Source organism: Scyliorhinus torazame, chromosome 16 (assembly GCF_047496885.1).
Source record: "Scyliorhinus torazame isolate Kashiwa2021f chromosome 16, sScyTor2.1, whole genome shotgun sequence".
NCBI lineage: Eukaryota > Metazoa > Chordata > Chondrichthyes > Carcharhiniformes > Scyliorhinidae > Scyliorhinus > Scyliorhinus torazame.
The window spans coordinates 44,629,512-44,648,069 of NC_092722.1; the positions used below are offsets into that span (position 1 = coordinate 44,629,512).

General features: G+C 52.4%; 1 protein-coding gene across 5 annotated transcripts in view; it reads right to left on the reverse strand.

The window, feature by feature from the left end:
• LOC140392788 (N-acetyllactosaminide alpha-1,3-galactosyltransferase-like) overlaps positions 1-18,558 on the reverse strand; it is an 85,303-nt gene that overhangs the window by 4,229 nt on the left and 62,516 nt on the right. For all 5 annotated transcript variants that reach the window (XM_072478422.1, XM_072478421.1, XM_072478425.1 and 2 more), the window contains one exon: positions 5,570-5,707. In XM_072478422.1, the coding sequence (XP_072334523.1) occupies positions 5,570-5,707 (138 nt within the window). The remainder of the gene's footprint in view (positions 1-5,569; positions 5,708-18,558) is intronic.

Here is an 18,558-nt window from a genome sequence, read left to right on the forward strand (position 1 = left end):
ATACGGCTAGATTTAACATAGCGCCATGATCCATACAACTACCATCCCCACCAACACAAACTAAAAAGTCGACCGAGAAGCCTCTCCCATAATCCCGACAACTGCCCTGCAGCAATTCATCACTGGAGAAGCATACGGTAAGACTTCTACCCTCCGTCGGTAGGAAGTCCCACTTTAAGATGGCAGGCAGCTCTAGTCCCAGCAATGACACCAGGGCTGATGACCACTGTTGGGTTTACAGGCAGTCCCACAGTTCTGAGAAGCCTATCGGCAAGTCCAGGGCCGGAGACTCGCCGAATCCTGCAAACCTTGCCCCGGTGAGGAGGACAAGGTTCTCTGGGTTTAAAAGGCTTGGGTGGAGAATGACCTGAGGGGAAGTGCCTCCAATGGGTTCAGGGAGGTTTGTCCCTTATCAGCTGAAGTTGCCGAGCTCATTTGGATCTCATCCTGCTGTGGGTAAAATACCAGCATGAGTGGATGAATTCCTTAAGAAGCCATTAATTGGCCACTCAGTAGGCCCAAGGTCAGGCGGGATGCTCAATGCCTCCACCAACCTGCATAGAATTTCAGACAAGTTGTGGGCAGGCAATAAGAGGTGGGAAGGCGACTTGATGGTGGTAGTGCAAAATCCAGCCCACAGATGAGCTTGTTCTGAAACTTTGGAAAAGGTAGTTTAGTGCTCCCTAAAGCCTAAATCAGAAAGCCAAGTCGGCTGTGTCAGCAGCTCGACAGGAACAAAACAGCAAAAACTGGAGGTTATGGGCAGGATTTTCCAAACTGCCCATTTGGGACCAGAAATTCCCACCAGACCTTTTAATGGTCCACAGCGGGTGGGATTGGAAAATTTACCCCCATGTTTTCCCCGATATGACCCGTACCGGATATTTGGTGTTCTCAACAGGCTCTACACTCTGAAGGGTACCATAACTCTGCTCAATCTCGCCCCCTCACACTCCAACGTTAACTTTCTAATACCCCAATAAAGGAGAGGTGGTGACATAGCGGTAATGTTACTAGGCTAGTAATCCAGGGGCCCAGGCTTATGCTCTGCGAACATGGGCTCAAACCTAGGCACAGCAGCTGGGGGGAATTTAAATTCAAATAATTAACAAATTCAATTAATAGAAAAAAAAATCTGGAATTGAAAGCTCGTCTCCGTAATCGTGACCATGATACCACTACCGAATACCATAAAAACCCATCTGGCTCAGTCATGTCTTTTAGGGAAGGAAATCTGCCATTTTTACCGGGTCTGGCCTACATGTGACTCCAGACACCCACAGCAATGTGGCTGACTCTTAACTGCCCTCTGAAATGGCCTAGGAAACTACTCAGGTGCAGCAATTAGTGACAGGCAGAAAATGCTGGCCTTGCCAGCAAGTCCTACAGCCCATGAATTAATATAAAACACTGTAGCCCTGTTTTTGAGTTGTACTCTCAGCTGAGAACCCAAGATCATTAATCCTCTCGTGTCTCCTGTCATTTGCGCCAGCGTGTCCCAGACATTTCTCACCTTTTGCAAGGTATGAAGTTCCTTCTTGTGTCTGACTTAGCTTTATATTTGACTGGTTTAAATTTGACATATGGTATTGGGAACATATTTACATAATATTCACAATTTACCTCAACAAACCCATAGTTATTTTATATACCAGCCAACGTTTTTTTAAAAAAAATGTCCATTTTTCTCCCAAGCAGCTGGCCAAAGCTTTACAGAGGTGGAATATTTCCTCCCTCGTATTTAGCTTTACCCATTTTTGAAGGAAAACCGGACATCAGAGGCCTTGGTCACAGGCAGCCCAGTTAGTCTTACTAGAACGTGATTTACTACCTGGCAAAGTTCCATTCCTATAAGGAATTACATTACCATGGAAGGTTTCAACGTTGCTGAAAGGCATCGGCTTGTTTAGTTTGGCAGTCAGGCATTCGTGTCACAAAAAGAAACTTAGAACTCTGCTGATTTGTCCTGGATTGCGCTTATTCTGATTATTGGAGGGGGAGGGGGGGGGGGGGGGGATTGCTGCAAATGGTTCAGATTTCTAGAAATACCACTGTGCATGGAAACAATTTTCCAAAAATAAGGTTCTCCTGAGAGCCTCTTTTCAGAACACTCCAGGCTCTTGGCAAAAGTTGAGACGATTTATATTGTGCTCACTCCAAATTCATTCTTGCACAAAGGGAGTTCTGAAAAGCATGTGTGATGCAGAAACCCAGTTGAATTGGTAGATTTGAAAACCCTGGGCAGATTTTCAGAGGTAAATTAATAAACAAGTATCTTGTTCAACATGCCAAGTTTCTCACAGGACAGTAAGCATCTCTTCAGTAAGAGCTTCATTTTCATTGCAGCTGCCAGTTAATGCAATGCCACTGAACCTGGCACTTCAGGGGTATGTAAAGGAACAGGCTTTAAAAGAATATTAAGAGGTAGCATTGCCGCATTCTGCTTCAATAACATCTCAACTAACCCCACCAAAAGCAGATAGGAATGTGAGACTTGAGCATGAGTAGTTCTTCGATCCTGCTCCACCATTTAATAGTGCCTAGTCCAGCTGTGTCTCAACTCTGTCTGTGCCCGGGGCAGCATGGTGGCGCAGTGGGTTAGCCCTGATGCCTCACGGCGCCGAGGTCCCAGGTTTGATCCCGGCTCTGGGTCACTGTCTGTGTGGAGTTTGCACATTCTCCCCGTGTTTGCGTGGGTTTCGCCCCCACAACCCAAAGATGTGCAGGGGAGGTGGATTGGCCACGCTAAATTGCCCCTTAATTGGAAAAAAATGAATTGGGATTTATTTATTTTTAAAAGAATTAAAAAAAAACTCTGTCTGTGCCCCTTGACTCCTTTGTCTATCAAAATCTGTCTATCTCTGCCTTGAATAAATTCAGTGACCCAGCGTTGCACTGCTTTGGGGAGAAGAGAATGCCACACACTAACCACCCTTTGAGAGAAAAGAATTTGCCTCCTTTATGTCTTAAAACAGTAGACCCCTTATTCTTAAACTGTGTCCCCTGGTTCTGGTCTCCCCCACAAGAGGAAACATCCACCTGGTATCCACCCTATCAAATCCCCTCAGGAGATATATGATTCAATGGCATCACCTCTTATTTTTCTAAACTCCAATGGATATAGGTCCAACCTTTCTTCACAAGAGAAGCCCTCATCCCAAGGATGAGTCGAGTAAATCTTCTCTGAACTGCTTTGAATGAAATTCTATATATACTTTCAAATAAGGAGATCAAAGCTCTACACAGTATTCCAGATGTGGTCTCACCGAGGCCCTGTACAGCTGCAGTAAAACTTCCCCTACTTTTATATTCCATTCCCCTTGCAATAAATGGCTGCATTTCATTTGCCTTCCAAATCACTTGCAGTACCTGCATACTAACATTTTTGTGATTCATGTATCAGGACACCCAGATCCCTCTGTACCACTGAGTTCCATAATCTCTCTCCATTTAAATAGTAATTCATTGTAGTGATAAATGGTGATTCATTGGTCAATCATTTCAGTTGCTCTTTGTCAGACTTTGTCAGGTGCAGACCGATGGCTATGTTTGACTACAAGAGGACACTTCAATAAAGGAAGAACTTTGTTGGATTTGTAGACCTCGATTCTTCCCGAGGAATGTGAACGGCACAACACAAATGCAACTGGTTTTCTTCTTCAGCTTGCTATCCTGAGGTTAGAGTTCTGGCCTGTTACTCTCTGACAGTAGCGCCTACCGTACAGATTTATTTCAGCCTTTGCTTTCCCAACATTCCAAACCGTTCGTGCCTTCACTTGGAATGTCATACATGAAGTCCACTCATTTGCACTTCCTTGTACATGGCTGTATCCTACTGAAAATGCATTGTACCCTCTCTAAAGCTTCAATATGCTCCCTATTGTGTAGAGCCCAATATAGCAAACAGTACTCTAATTGAAATATCATTAATGTGGTAGTGCGGCCATTTAAGGGGCTGTTTTTGACTGACCACGAGACCGACTCAGGGCCAATCACGTGAATCCCGGCCAATAGGGAATTTGTGCGATGCCCTGAGAGCAGGACCCAGGACCAAAGTCTGGTTATATTGTGTTCTGTGCCTGTATTATTACCAGCTTTTGTCCTTCATCAATAAACCCCTTGGCCGGTGGAGGAATCCTCTAGCCAACACCCCTACTGGGGTGTTGTCTCGAGCCGACCCACAATTGACATTTTATGTAGCCTCATAGCTTTCAGAACTCTTTACCCCTTGGAATTCTAAGTTGTATAAAATTAATACAAAATTAAACAACTTCAGGTGCTGTCTTAAATGTCCTGTGAATGCCTCTTGCTCAGAATGCAAAATCTTCTCTTCCAAAGAGTCAAAGTGAGAACTATAGACATTACAGCAGAGGAGATGATGTATATGTGACAATGCTAGGTCCATTAATAATAAGTCTGTAAGCAATCCATCTTGTGCAATAGGTCATACAGATCACCAAAGGTCCCAAATTCAAATCTGAATCCATCTACCCAAATCCCACTTGTCTGTCTTTGCCTCACTTCCCATCAAGTTCTTATTTTCAAATACTCATCCCATTTCTTTTTCCAGATTCAGGCAAATTTAGAAAACAAGCAGCATAGAGGAACATCACCGTTGTGCTCAGGCTGAAATATAATTGTGGCCTTAATTGCTATCTCAGCTGACAGTGGGGAACTTCCAGCCTTATAGAAGAGGCCATTCGGCCCATCGAGTCTGCACCGACTCACTTAAGCCCTCACTTCCACCCTATCCCCGTAACCCAATAACCCCTCCTAACCTTTTTGGTCATTGGGCAATTTTTCATAGCCAACCCACCTAACCTGCATGTCTTTGGAGTGACAGAGGAAACCAGAGCACCCAGAGGAAACCCACGCAGACACGGGGAGAATGTGCAGACTCCGCACAGACAATGACCCAGCTATCCACTGGTGCTACCGTGCTGCCCATTATGATGAGTAGACTGTGCAGGTGGTTTGGTCAGTAAGGGTCGAATTATATATCGTTAGCCTGTTCAAACATTTGGCAATTAAGTCAAAATTTGAAACCAGAATGTAGCTGACGTTGGAGACACTCTGCAGGTCAAGCTGCGATTCTGGAAAGAGAAGAGACGGAGTCAGTGGGTAGGATTCTCCGTACAACCCCGATGCGTATTTCGCTGCAGCGAAGGCAACACGCCATTGGCCGGTGGAGGAATCCTCTAGCCAATAGGGTTTCCTGTTGAATGCACCTCTCGCCGTCGGGAAACCCACGGTAGGGGTGCACCATCGGTGGGACCAGAGGATCCCACCGGTGTGAGTGGCTGAAAGATTCTGACCGGTATTTCAGAGTTTAATGTTTTGGGTTAATGATGGTCATCAGAAAATTGAAACTCGTATTTTGCTGTACTGAAGTCTGCCCAGTGAAATAAATGGGGTGGGTTCCCCTGCACAGGATCTTCATTATAACCAGGTCTCCTTTTACTAGCAGCTATTCGGTAAGATAAAAGGGCTGAGACTGTAAAAAAAAATCTCACAGCGGATGTGGAGTTCGATAATGACACTCTGCACTGCATAAATTGCACCAACATACTTGCCAACTGCAAAGACCGTGAGACCAATCACGATATTTTTTTTCTTGTACATCGCATCATACTGCTCAGGGTTGAAGGTTCCATCCCAAATGATTGGGGCTTTCCAATTTGTACAAGTCTGCACATCAGTTCTGCTCCTAAAGAGAAAATAAAAACACCTGTGAGGAAGACCATTCTCCTTCCCCAGTTCTTGCCTCAAATGTCGCATGCTGGAGTATGGCTTGCCCTGGCTACCTCCATCCAACTGTCCCACGTTCATCAAATGATTGCTGGTAGGATAATTGAATGTGAAAGGCATCCGAGCCAGGCCAAATTTTAATATATCAGCACTTTCTGGCAGAGCTAAGAGCACAGCTATCAGGAACCATCCCACTTTGAGGCACACTTCTGGTTGTGCAGCTCGCTTCCTAGAATTACACTGCATTGAACAATCTTGAAATAGCCCATTCAGCTCAACTGGTTTGTACTGGTGTTTGTACTCCACATGAGTTTACAGCAATTCCATCCATTTCCTCTCAGCCTTTCAGGATATCTTACCCTTTACTCTCATATTGATCCAACTTCCTTTATTTAAAAAATATAAATACTTCTATTAAAAGCTTTTTCAGTAGAACATAACATAATACAAAAACAGATGCTTCAAGTAACGATATAGAAGAACACAATCAATGAACAAGAAGATATCCAATCTTCCCCTCAATATTGAAATTATCTACTTGGAAAATTCAGAATAAACAATAAGAAAATGGGTCTAGTTATGTTGACCAAATGGAATGTGCGATGAGGAAAGCTGTTGGTGTGAAAGACAACCCAGAATTTACAAGTAAAAAGAAAAATATTCTGGAAGGTTTTCTGCACACCTCTTAAGCTAATTAAACATGATTAAGTAGTGGGTGTTGCATATTTTATATCTCGGGTCAATGCAGAGATGACATTACTTTTTACGTGTGCAGGTTCTTGGTTTAGGCTTTTATACAATGATATAAAATTTTTACTTTCTTAAGTTCATAACTTATAGTAGCTTCCATGCTTTATGCTTATCTTTAGTCAACATCACAACTTAACCAATCAAGTACAGTGAGCATAGATCAGGTACCAGACTGTCACAGTCAAACAGAACAACTGAACACTACCATAGCCGTATTTGCCCTTTATGGACAAAAGAGTTTGAAGGGACGAAAAAATTGTTTAAGCATTAAGAGGACATTAAGCTTCTTCAAGGTGGCATTAATAATGGAGATAGGGGTATTCCGTTGGTAATCAGCAGATGGTGTGAGGTCAAAAATATTAATAGATAAAGGACAATGGAAAAGCCATTAAAAGTCAAGAGCTGTGGGTTAGATTTAGAAGCGACCAGATAATTGAAGAATTGAAAGTGTCACGATTTTCTTTGGTCTGAATAACTTGAAGGAGAGGTTGACATTATAGAATTTAAAGGAAGTTTTTTTAATATAAACTTAGAGTACCCAATTATTTTTTTTCCCCAATTAAGGGGCAATTTAGCGTGACCAATCCACCTAACCTGCACATCTTTGGGGTGTGGGGGTGAAACCCACGTAGGAGAATGTGCAAACTCCACACAGACAGTGACCCGGGGCCGGGATCGAACCCGGGTCCTCAGCGACATAGGCAGCAGTGCTAACCACTGTGCTACATGCCGCCCAAATTTAAAGGAAGTTAATGAATGTGGAGTGTGATTAGCAACAATACAGTAGATAGGGTTGAATCAGGGAAGGATATTATTGAAATTAAGGAACAGAGAAGGGGAGATTCAGATTCTTGGGCTACTCTCAGGTTCTACACGGGTGATCTGTTGTTAAACTAGTGTTGCTCTGTTTCTCGGTCAATATGGTCGCCTTCCTTAATCCTAATTATGTTTGCTTTAGAGTCGCCAGGTATCTCTCGATACCGCCACAAGGTTCAAACCCGAAAACTGATCAAAGAGCCAATACACCAGTTAGTTAGTTCAAAGTCAATGTCTGGGTATATTCCTTTTTCCTGTAGAGGACAGGTCCTTATGTACGAATATATGTAGCTTCTAGCAAATGCAAGAGAGCCACACCGCAAGCCCGGTGGCAATCTTAAATTGGCTTAAAGTGCAATTCTGCGTCCAATTCTTAACACACTTAGCATTCTTTAAATGCTGTCCAATTAGGAAACCACATCTTAAATTAGACATTGAAAGTTGTTGATACCAATACAATGATCTACAAATTTAGGGTTTGGATTCCGCATGATCTCCTCGATGAAGCAATGATCAACATCATGATCATACATCGGAAAAGGAATGCATCCTCATAATCGCTGTCTACAAAGCATCCTGGGCGTCATTCTCCGACCCCCCAGAGGGTCGGAGAATGCCCGTTGGCCGCCGTGAATCCCGCCCCCGCCGAAGTCTCCGAAGGGAGAAAAGTTGGCGGGGCGTTAATGGCGCCGCTGCCGCGGAGAATGTCACGGGTCTGCGCAAGGCAGCCGATTGTCGGCCTGCCGATATTCTCCCTTCCGGATGGGCCGAAGTCCCGTCGACGTGATGACCGTTCACGTCGACGTGAATCAAACCTCCTTTTCATCGGCGTGACCCAGTGCTCCAGGCTCACGCCGACCAGCGAGGAGGTGAGTGACGGCCTGGGGGGTTGGCTCTGGGCAGGAAATGGCGTGGCCGCAGACTGATTGCGTGAGGAGAGGTGTGTCTCGGCTTGTGTGTGTGTGTGTGCGGCTGGGGGGGGGTGGTTAGAGTAGGCTGGGCTCCGGGGGAGTGCCGGGAGGGGGTCCGTGCTGGGGTGGAGGTTGTGGAGGGGGTCCGTGCTGGGGTGGAGGTTGGGGGTTGGAGGGGGTCCGTGCCGGGGTGGAGGTTGGGGGGGGGGGGGTCCGTGCTGGGGTGGAGGTTGGGGAGGGGGTCCGTGCTGGGGTGGAGGTTGGGGGTTGGAGGGGGTCCGTGCCGGGGTGGAGGTTGGGGGGGGGGTCAGTGCTGGGGTGGAGGTTGGGGGTTGGAGGGGGTCCGTGCCGGGGTGGAGGTTGGGGGGGGGTCCGTACTGGGGTGGAGGTTGGGGAGGGGGTCCGTGCTGGGGTGGAGGTTGGGGAGGGGGTCCATGCTGGGGTGGAGGTTGGGGTTTGGAGGGGGTCCGTGCCGGGGTGGAGGTTGGGGGGGGGGGTCCGTGCTGGGGTGGTGGTTGGGGGTTGGAGGGGGTCCGTGCCGGGGTGGAGGTTGGGGGGGGGTCCGTGCTGGGGTGGAGGCTGTGGAGGGGGTCCGTGCTGGGGTTGAGGTTGGGGGTTGGAGGGGGTCCGTGCCGGGGTGGAGGTTGGGGGGGGGGTCCGTGCTGGGGTGGAGGTTGGGGGTTGGAGGGGGTCCATGCCGGGGTGGAGGTTGGGGGGGGGGGGGGTCCGTGCTGGGGTGGAGGTTGGGGAGGGGGTCCGTGCTGGGGTGGAGGTTGGGGAGGGGGTCCGTGCTGGGGTGGAGGTTGGGGTTTGGAGGGGGTCCGTGCCGGGGTGGAGGTGGGGGGGGGGGGTCCGTGCTGGGGTGGAGGTTGGGGGTTGGAGGGGGTCCGTGCCGGGGTGGAGGTTGGGGGGGGGGGTCCGTGCTGGGGTGGAGGTTGGGGGGGGGGGGTCCGTGCTGGGGTGGAGGTTGGGGAGGGGGTCCGTGCCGAGGAGGGTGATGGGAGGGCAAATGAGTTGGTCCACCTGGCCAGGTGCCAGCCTCCAACAGTTGGACCCATGCGGTCCATGCCACCTGGCTGGGGGGAGGAGGGGAAATGGGCAATGATGATATGTCGTCGTTCCCCTCCCCCCCCAACCAGGCCGTCATGTTTTCAGATCATCCAGCGATGTTGGCCGCCGTGGTGGCAGCCGCTCATGTCTTTGCTGCCCTGGATGAGGAGGAGGAGGAGGAGGAGGAGCGTGCCAGAGAGGCGGCGCAGGCTGCCGCAGAGGGGCAGGCGGCAGCCACCCAGGCTGGAGGGACACCTGACCGACAGGATGAGGAGGGGGAGGAGGACGTCGCGGCCCCACGGCAACGGAGGCACCCGAGGGCGCCCCGTGTGAACCGGCCCCGCCAGTCATACCAGGACCTTACGGACCGGGAATGCAGGAGGAGACTCCGGATGAGCCGGGAAACCGTGGCACACATCTGCCACCTGCTGGCACACCTGTCACCGCGTGGCACTGGCGGGGCTCACCCTCTCCCCGTGTCCGTCAAGGTTACGGTGGCCCTGAACTTTTATGCAACGGGGTCATTCCAGGCACTGAGTGGGGACCTGTCCGGCATATCGCAGACATCGGTGCACCGGTGCATCCGGGCAGTGACAGATGCCCTTTATGCCATGGCGCACCGCTACATCCGCTTCCCCGTGGACCGGGCCAGCCAAGATGCCCGGGCCGTGGGCTTCTCTGCCGTGGCCGGGTTCCCCATGGTCCAGGGCGCGATCGATGGGATGCACGTCGCCGTGTGGCCACCTGCAGATAACAGGGCCGTGTTCACTAATAGGAATACTAATAGGAAGGGGACCTATTCGATGAACGTACAGGTGGTCTGCGACCACCGCATGATGATCCTGCACGTCTGCACCCGTCACCCAGGCAGTGTACATGACTCATTCGTGTTGTCGCGGTCATCCATCCCCGGCATGTACGAGGGACGCCATCCCCGGCTGAGGGGCTGGTTGCTGGGCGACAGGGGCTACCCATTGCGATCGTGGCTGATGACGCCTATACGGAGGCCACGCAATGAGGCGGAGAACCGCTACAATGATGCCCATGTAGGGGCGATGTGCCGCAGGCAGAGGAGGGCGGAGTGGAGGAGCAGCAGGAAGAGGCACAGTCCTCCCCAGATGAGGGGGATGGGGGCAATGGTCAGGGCAGACGGGGTAGACACAGGCGGGTGGCTGTCCACCGTTACCGGCTGGCCCAGCGGGCACGGGACAGACTGATAGCCGCCCGCTTCACTGACTAGATGGGCGTGGGAATCGGGTAGTATGGCCACAGACCGCACACCATGGCAACAGCCGACCACCCACACCCCCCACCCATCCACCCACCCAGCACCCTCACCCCCCTCCCCAACCCCACACACCCCACCCGCATGCACCCCCCCCCCCCCCCCCATTGCCGATCCACCGGCGGCACAACGGGCCGGGCTCACCCAGTTGCGGGTGGACGCGTGTCTATCGCAGGCCATGGAGGATGATGACAACCCGCCCTGCGGTGAGCTCCTGGCTCTACATCGTTGGACTATGTCTGACCCATGGCCACAGTACCACCATCCACCCGGACCATCCCTGCATGCGGCTGTGACATTGCAGCGCACGGTCCCGTCCTCTGCCCGGGGGATGTTGATGGCGGCCCAGGGGGAAGGGGGAAAACTCACCTCGGGCTGAGGTGAGACCACCCCTCACACACACACTTGCGCTCAACGTACATGACACGCCCGCACACTTTGGACAGAGCACAAAGGCAGCTTCGGTAGGTGTAACATTGACTTTAATAACCAAAGGAGTTCATGCACGTGCCCTAGCCCCTAAAACTCATCTGTGCCCTGCACCCATGCCAACTTACTCAGTGTCTAATTGTTTGGCCTTACGGGCCCTTTGACTACGTCTACCTGGTTCCCCAGTCGGTACAGCAGAACTGGAGGTGGACTCCTGTGATTCCTGCCCTCTGACACTGGATCCCTTTGGCGGCCGTTTCCTGGGGCGTCCTGGCCTAGATGGGCCAGGCTGCGGCCCGGGCGACTGGGATGGCGAGCTGCCAGCCTGTCCTGCCCGTTGCCCACCCGATGCACCTGGGACGGAAGGGGGGGGGGGGGGGGAGTCCGAGGTGTCGCGGTGTACCGGGACCTCCCCTACAGAGGGAGCCGGGACGGACCACACCACCTCCTCCTCCCTCGGGGTGCCCGATGGCCCCCAGGCCTCTACATGGGTGGGGGATGCGAACGGACTGGCCATCCGACGCCCCCCCGACATCTGGCGCTGCCAGTCCTGGAGGCCCGTGCTGGTATCGACAGGGGTCTGCAGGTTTGCAGCCATGGAGCCCAGGGTGTTGTCAAACCCTGTCTGTGACAGTGCGACGCCGGCTCGCACATGGCCACTGGCGCCGATGCCCTCAGCGATGGCCTGCTGAGACTGGGCCATGGCCTGCAGAGACTGGGCCATGGCCTGCAGAGACTGGGCTATGGCCTGCTGAGACTGGGCCATGGCCTGCTGAGACTGGGCTATGGCGTTGAGCGCCTCTGCCATCTGGCACTGGCTCATGGCCTCCTGTGAGAGGGCAGCCATTTCCTGGGCCACAGACGCCGCCTGCACGGAAGGCCCCAGGCCTCGCAAACCGTTCCCCATGTCTGACACCGTCGCACCCATTGCCTCCACCGCGGACGCCACCCGTGCGGTGTCAGCCTGGGTGGCACGCATGACCGGGACCACTCCCAGCTCCTGGACACGGGTGGACCCCTCCACCTGCGACCGCAGCCGCCGCAAGCCACCCGTCACCCTCTTCGCTCGTCTCCGGGTCGGTGGTTGCATCGGATCTATGTGTGGGTGTGGTAACTGCAGGAACCCGGGATCCATCTGGGCGGCAGATGTTCGCTTGGCCTGGGCTGCCCTCCGACCGCCCGGTCCCTCTGCTGCTCCTACCTCCACCTGCTGTACCGGGACGGCTGTGTTGTGCGCACCAGTGAGTGTACCAGACGCCTCATCACTAAAGTGCCCAACCGTAGTGAGTGTTTCTGCGATGGTGGAGGGTGTTGGTGACAGCAGTGGCGTTGTGTCGTGCTCTTCGTCCCACTCTGACTCCATGGCACTTTGGGGTGGGGGTTCGTCTCCACCCATCCACTCTGAGTCACTGTCCGGTATTTCGTCTTCCCGGGTAGGGGTGTCCTGGGTAGTGCTGTCCCGGGTAGGGGTGTCCTGGGTAGTGCTGTCCCGGGTAGTGCTGTCCCGGGTAGGGGTGTCCTGGGTAGTGCTGTCCCGGGTAGGGGTGTCCTGGATAGTGGTGTCCTGGGTCGTGGTGTCCTGGGTAGTGGTGTCCTGGGTAGTGGTGTCCTGGCTCGGATGTGACGGGGGCCTGTGGCTGCCCCCCTCATCGCTGGGTGGTCGCTCCCGCACGTGACGGGGGTGTCGTCTCCCTGTTGCTCCAGGTCTCTCCGTCTCCCGTGGTGTGCGAGGGGCATCCTGCGGGCGTCGCATGCTGGAGGGTCCGGGTCTCTCCGTCTCCCATGGTCTCCGAGGGGCATCCTGCGGGCGTCGCATGCTGGAGGGTCCGGGTCTCTCCGTCTTCCGTGGTCTCCGAGGGGCATCCTGCGGGCGTCGCATGCTGGAGGGTCCGGGTCCCTCCGTCTCCCGTGGTCTCCGAGGGGCATCCTGCGGGCGTCGCATGCTGGAGGGTGCGGGTCTCTCCATCTCCTGTGGTCTCCGAGGGGCATCCTGCGGGCGGTGTGCATCTGCGGGGATGGGTGCCTGGACGTTTGGTCCTGCGATACACAATGAAGCATGCATGGTTAGACATCAGGCAGTGATCAGGTGATACGGGGAGGGGGATATAGGGGAGGGGGGATATGGGGACAGGCTGTCGGTGGCTCACTTGCTGGTGGGCCCCCGACCTCTATATCAGCAACCTCCCGGTCCTCAGGTCCGCCAGCCAGTTCCAGGGCCCTTTCCTCGTGTACGGTCAGTGGCCTCTCATCAGCAGGCCCTCCTCCAGTCCTCACATGCTCCCTATTGTTGTGTGCGCGCTTCTCCTGTGGGCGGGGGGGTGGTGGCAGGGGTAAAAGGCAACAGTGTTAGGCAGGTATATGAATGCACGCCATCGGTTGCGCGTGCATTGCAGAGGTTAAGGTTAGGGCTGGATTCACTTGGGGATATGGGGGATATGGGGGAGGGGGGATATGGGGAGGGGGGGATATGGGGGATATGGGGGAGGGGGGATATGGGGGAGGGGGGATATGGGGGAGGGGGGATATGGGGGAGGGGGGATATGGGGGATATGGGGGAGGGGGGATATGGGGGAGGGGGGATATGGGGGATATGCGGGAGGGGGGATATGGGGGAGGGGGGATATGGGGGAGGGGGATATGGGGGAGGGGGGGTTATGGGGGATATGGGGGAGGTGAGATATGGGGGAGGGGGGATATGGGGGAGGGGGGATGGGGGAGGGGGGATATGGGGGAGGGGGGATATGGGGGAGGGGGGATATGGGGGAGGGGGGATATGGGGGAGGTGGGATATGGGGGAGGGGGGATATGGGGGAGGGGGGATATGGGGGAGGGGGGATATGGGGGAGGGGGGATATGGGGGAGGGGGGATATGGGGGAGGGGGGATATGGGGGATATGGGGATATGGGGGATATGGGGGAGGGGGGATATGGGGAGGGGGGATATGGGGGAGGGGGGATATGGGGGATATGGGGGAGGGGGGATATGGGGAGGGGGGGATATGGGGGAGGCTCACCCTGTCTGCTCTGACGAGGTCGTTCACCTTCTTGTGGCACTGGGTGCCTGTCCATGGTGTCAGGGCCACAGCGGTGACGGCCTCTGCCACTTCCCTCCACAGACGCCGGCTGTGGCGTGGGGCAACTCTGCGGCCGTGCCCAGGATACAGGGCATCCCTCCTCTACTCCACCGCGTCCAGGAGCGCCTCCACATCGCGTGACTCGAACCTCGGGGCTGAGCGACGGCCAGCCATCCAGTCGGGTGTTGCGGTCGGGTGTTCCGGTCGGTTGGGGGGGGAGCTGCGCGGCCTTATGAGCCGTCACGCTGTGCAGCGCGTATTACGCTGCACGGCGTGAACCACTGCGCAAGCGCGGATCCCGTTACGTCGCTGCTAGCCCATTTCGGGCCGGAGACTATCGTCCCATTTTAATGACGTGACGCAAGTGGGATTTGCGCCGTTTTTTGCGCCGATCGGCGGACTTTCCGCCGATAACGGAGAATTTCGCCCCCTGTGTTCCACATTTGTTGTCATCCAACAGGTTTAAGTGTTGGTATCAAGCAACTGCTTAATCTGTTGGTTGGATTCACATCAATTGCGTATATTCACTTGTTGAAGCATACTTTTTCTTTACCTAGTCATTTTGTGATTTATTGTGTTTTTACTCAGATATTCTCATTGTTTGAGGGCAACGGCTTAAGAATGGTCAAGGGCACGCAAACGTTATGATTGATCTTAAGATCGGCTGATATCTTTCTAGTCAGAGTGTGGGTTGGATCACTGTGTGCTAAATTGGGTCTGAACAGATTGTTCAAATGGTTTCCCCTCTGACTTTCTATCAGAGATACATATGTGAATGTTCCCGTGTTAGATGCAGGTTAGTGCTTCCTGTTCTCCAGTAGAATATCTACATTCAGCTTCTGACAAAGCGCTTGTTGTGCGAGTGATTGGTCATTCACTTCCTTCATTATACAGAGAGAGTACCAGCTCCTATCCCATTTCCTGTCACATTGATGCACCATCAATTACGCACTAGGCAAGTTGTAGGAAACAAAGTAATGGTTTTAATACTCTAAGATGTAGCCTGTCTGCTGCTGAACCCAGACTGGAGATAAGGCACAGATCAGTCAACTATATACAACACCCAGTGGGGCAGAGTCATGGAAGAACAAAGAACAATATATAACGCAGTGAGTAACAATGGAACAAACAGTGACAGAGAATATATACAGCGCTGTAACAGCGGAACAACAATAACAGTGGTTCACCACACACATCTATCGTGACAGAGGTTTCTGCATGTGGGGTGAAATGCGCAAGGACTGGCAGCGATGCAGAGGTGCTGCCTTTGCCTTTAAGATGTCAAACACGGTTAGTTGTGCACTTGTCCATTTTGCACAGTAGTTTTTGAAGAGGCCCCATGGTCTCTCCTCACTTAGGACCAAATTGTTAGTGCTGAGGGACGATGCCAGTGCTGAGGGACGATGCCAACTCTTTGATGTTAATCAGGATTGGAAGCACATGAATGGCTTTGACATTCTCATGTGTAGGCTTTACCCTAGTTAACACCACTCTGTACCCTAAAAAGGTCAATCTCGGGGGCCACGATGCATATTTGTCCGTGTCGAATGCCAAATTGCGTTGTGCGAGACGAGTGGGAGCACTGCTGATAATCACTGATCATGTTCCCCTTTGTCCCTTCCATGGGCAAACAGCATTATCTAGTAGGTTGTGAATCTACTCAACATCTGACAAAATTGACTAATCAATCTTCTGGAATGCGCTAGATGACGAACCTGGTCCATAGAGCATTCTGTGCTACTGAAACACACCTTTGTGAGTAACAAAAGCTGTACAAAGCTGGCTTTGCTCCAGTAGGGGTATTTGAAGATGCTACAAGACTTTGCCGTTCTGAAATTATGCTGATAATTCTTGGATTGTAGGAAGTGGATGTTCATCTAGAATGACTGCTTTGTTCTTGTTTTAAACTGTTTTTCGTTTTATACAAAACAAAGATGAAAGTGAACGTACACAGAAACTGTATACATCGGTTACAATTCTATGAGGTACTGGGGGCAGCACGATAGCACAGTGGTTAGCACAGTTGCTTCAAAGCTCCAGGGTCCCAGGTTAGATTCCTGGCTGGGTCACTGTCTGTGCGGAGTCTGCACATTCTCCCCGTGTCTATGTGGGTTTCCTCCGGGTGTTCCGGTTTCCTTTAACAATCCAAAGATGTGCAGGTTAGGTGGATTGGCCATGATAAATTGTCATTAGGTTAGGTGGGGTTACTGATTGACGGGGATAGGGTGGAGATGTCGGCTTAAGTGGGATGCTCTTTCCAAGAGCCGGTGCAGACTCGATGGGCCGAATGGTCTCCTTCTGCACCGTAAATTCTATGATTCTATGATTCCGTTCAACTCTGGCGAAGGTCTTTTCCGCATGCATGGAGATAATCACGTCTAGTATTCTCACCCTGGATGGGGTCATCACCTGATGTTCGACGTTAGCTGCCTATCCTTAACAAAAGCCATCTGGTCCTTTGCAACCACCTCTGGTACACAGTTCTCCAGTTGCCTTGCTAGGATTTTGGCCAGTATTTTTGTGTTTACATTGAGCAGCGAAATGGGCCATTCGGTTTACTTTCTGGGTATCAGCGAGATTGAGGCTCATCTCGGCATAGGCAGCAGGGTGTCCTTTGCCAGCAAGTCAGTGAACATCTCCTGCAGGTGCGGGGCCAGTGCCATCACAGTTTGTTGTACAAGTCCGCCAGAAATCCATCAGGTCCTGCCTCCTTCCCCACCTGCATGGAATTGATGCTCTCCAGGACTTCTCCCAGTTCTAATGGTGCTTCCAGCCCCAATTTCATATCTTCCCCAACAACTGGCATGTCTAGTCCATCGAGGAGTTGCTTTAACCCCAAGTCCACTTCGGGGGCTCGGAGGTGTACAGCACCCGGTAGAAGGCCTCAAATGCGTTGTTCACCTTTTCCGGCCCCGCTACTAGTTTGCCCCTGCTGACTCTGATCTGGGCTATTTCCCTCATGGCTGCCTGCTTTCTCAGCTGGTGAGCCAGCAGGCGGCTGGCTTTGTCTCCGTGCTCGTACAGAGTCCCCTGTGCATGGCGGAATTTTTCTCATGGAGAGCAGGGCAAAGTCCATTTGTAGTTTTTTCTCCTCAGCCAGGAGCTCTACAGTCAGGGCCACGGAGAATTGCCGGTTTACTTCCAATATGAAGTTGAGTAGCTGTTGCCTAGCTGCCCTCTCTTCCCTGTCTTTTCATGCTTTGTATGCAATAATTTCATCCTTGATCACAGCCTTCAGCTCCTCCCAGAGTGTGGAGGGTGAGACCTCTCCATTCCGGTTGTCTGTCCCATCCAGTCCTTCCTCACCTGTAGATGGCCCTTCTTCCTCAGGCAAGTCTCCTTGAGGAAGACTATTTTGGCTTTCATACCTTTCAGGTGGGTGAAGACTCTGGATCTTTTCACTGGGCCGTTAAGTCCCCCGATGTTCCAGATGACTATCCTGATGGGGAATTTTGTCCCCCCACTCCTACGGGATCAACCATACTTACCTTATGGATGCGCCTCTGCACTCTGGGGTTTCGTTTTGTTAGGGGGCCATCCAAAGTGGCCATGGCCACCGTACTCACCGTGAGGCCGGGCCTCTGCGCTCTGGGGTTTCCCTTTGTCCAAGGGCCATCCAACATGTCCGCCAACTATGTGTGCACAATGTGGGTGAGCCCCTGCACTCCGGGGTTTCCCTTTCTTCAGGGACTCTCCAAAGTGGCTGCTTGTGGTGCCATTGTGTTCCAAGGGGCCACGTATGGCCTGTTGTAGCCAGCTGAGAACCATTACCATCCTTGTCCCTATGCTTCACCTATGATCCTTTCCCTGTCTTCTCCCCTCCTCCTATTATTGTCCCTCCGCGCTACTCTCCTTCCCCCATTAACCTCCCTAGCTGTCCCCCCACTTGTACTATTTACCACCCCCCCCCCCCAGGCCTCTTCCTCTGTAGGAGATGCACCACAGCCCACCCTCACTCATACCTCCTGGCGCTAGCTTTCCCACTAGTGTGGTGGACCCCACCTGCGGTCGATTCTGAGCCTACCCTTCGCCTGCTATATGGTTTCCCCTCTTGTTATCCTCCTCACCCTCTCCTGTGTGCCGCTGCCCTTGTTCCTTCCTTTCGAAGTTTTGGTTCCCGTATTCAGAGCGATGCAGTGTCTCTCAGGTTAATTCAGTCCCTTTGGGCGATCCTTTCACCGCTGTCTTTGCTGCTGTTTATTGAAAAGGGTTTATCCCATAAGGGACTTTTGGCCATGTAAAATGGGAACGTTTGTGTGGCACAATGGAACCATGAGCACTTCCAAAACCTGAATGATCAAGCCATAAACTCGAAGAGCGTCTGCCGTAGGAATGAGCAAAACCTGTCTAACATAATGATGGTAGACTTTGTCGCTCAATGTAAATACTCACACAACACTGATGAGGTGCAGCACGGGGATGAAAATGACCTAGCTCTTTACTTTTTGTGATGGTGTACCCTTAATGGATTTCTCTCTTGGGAAGACTCCTACAG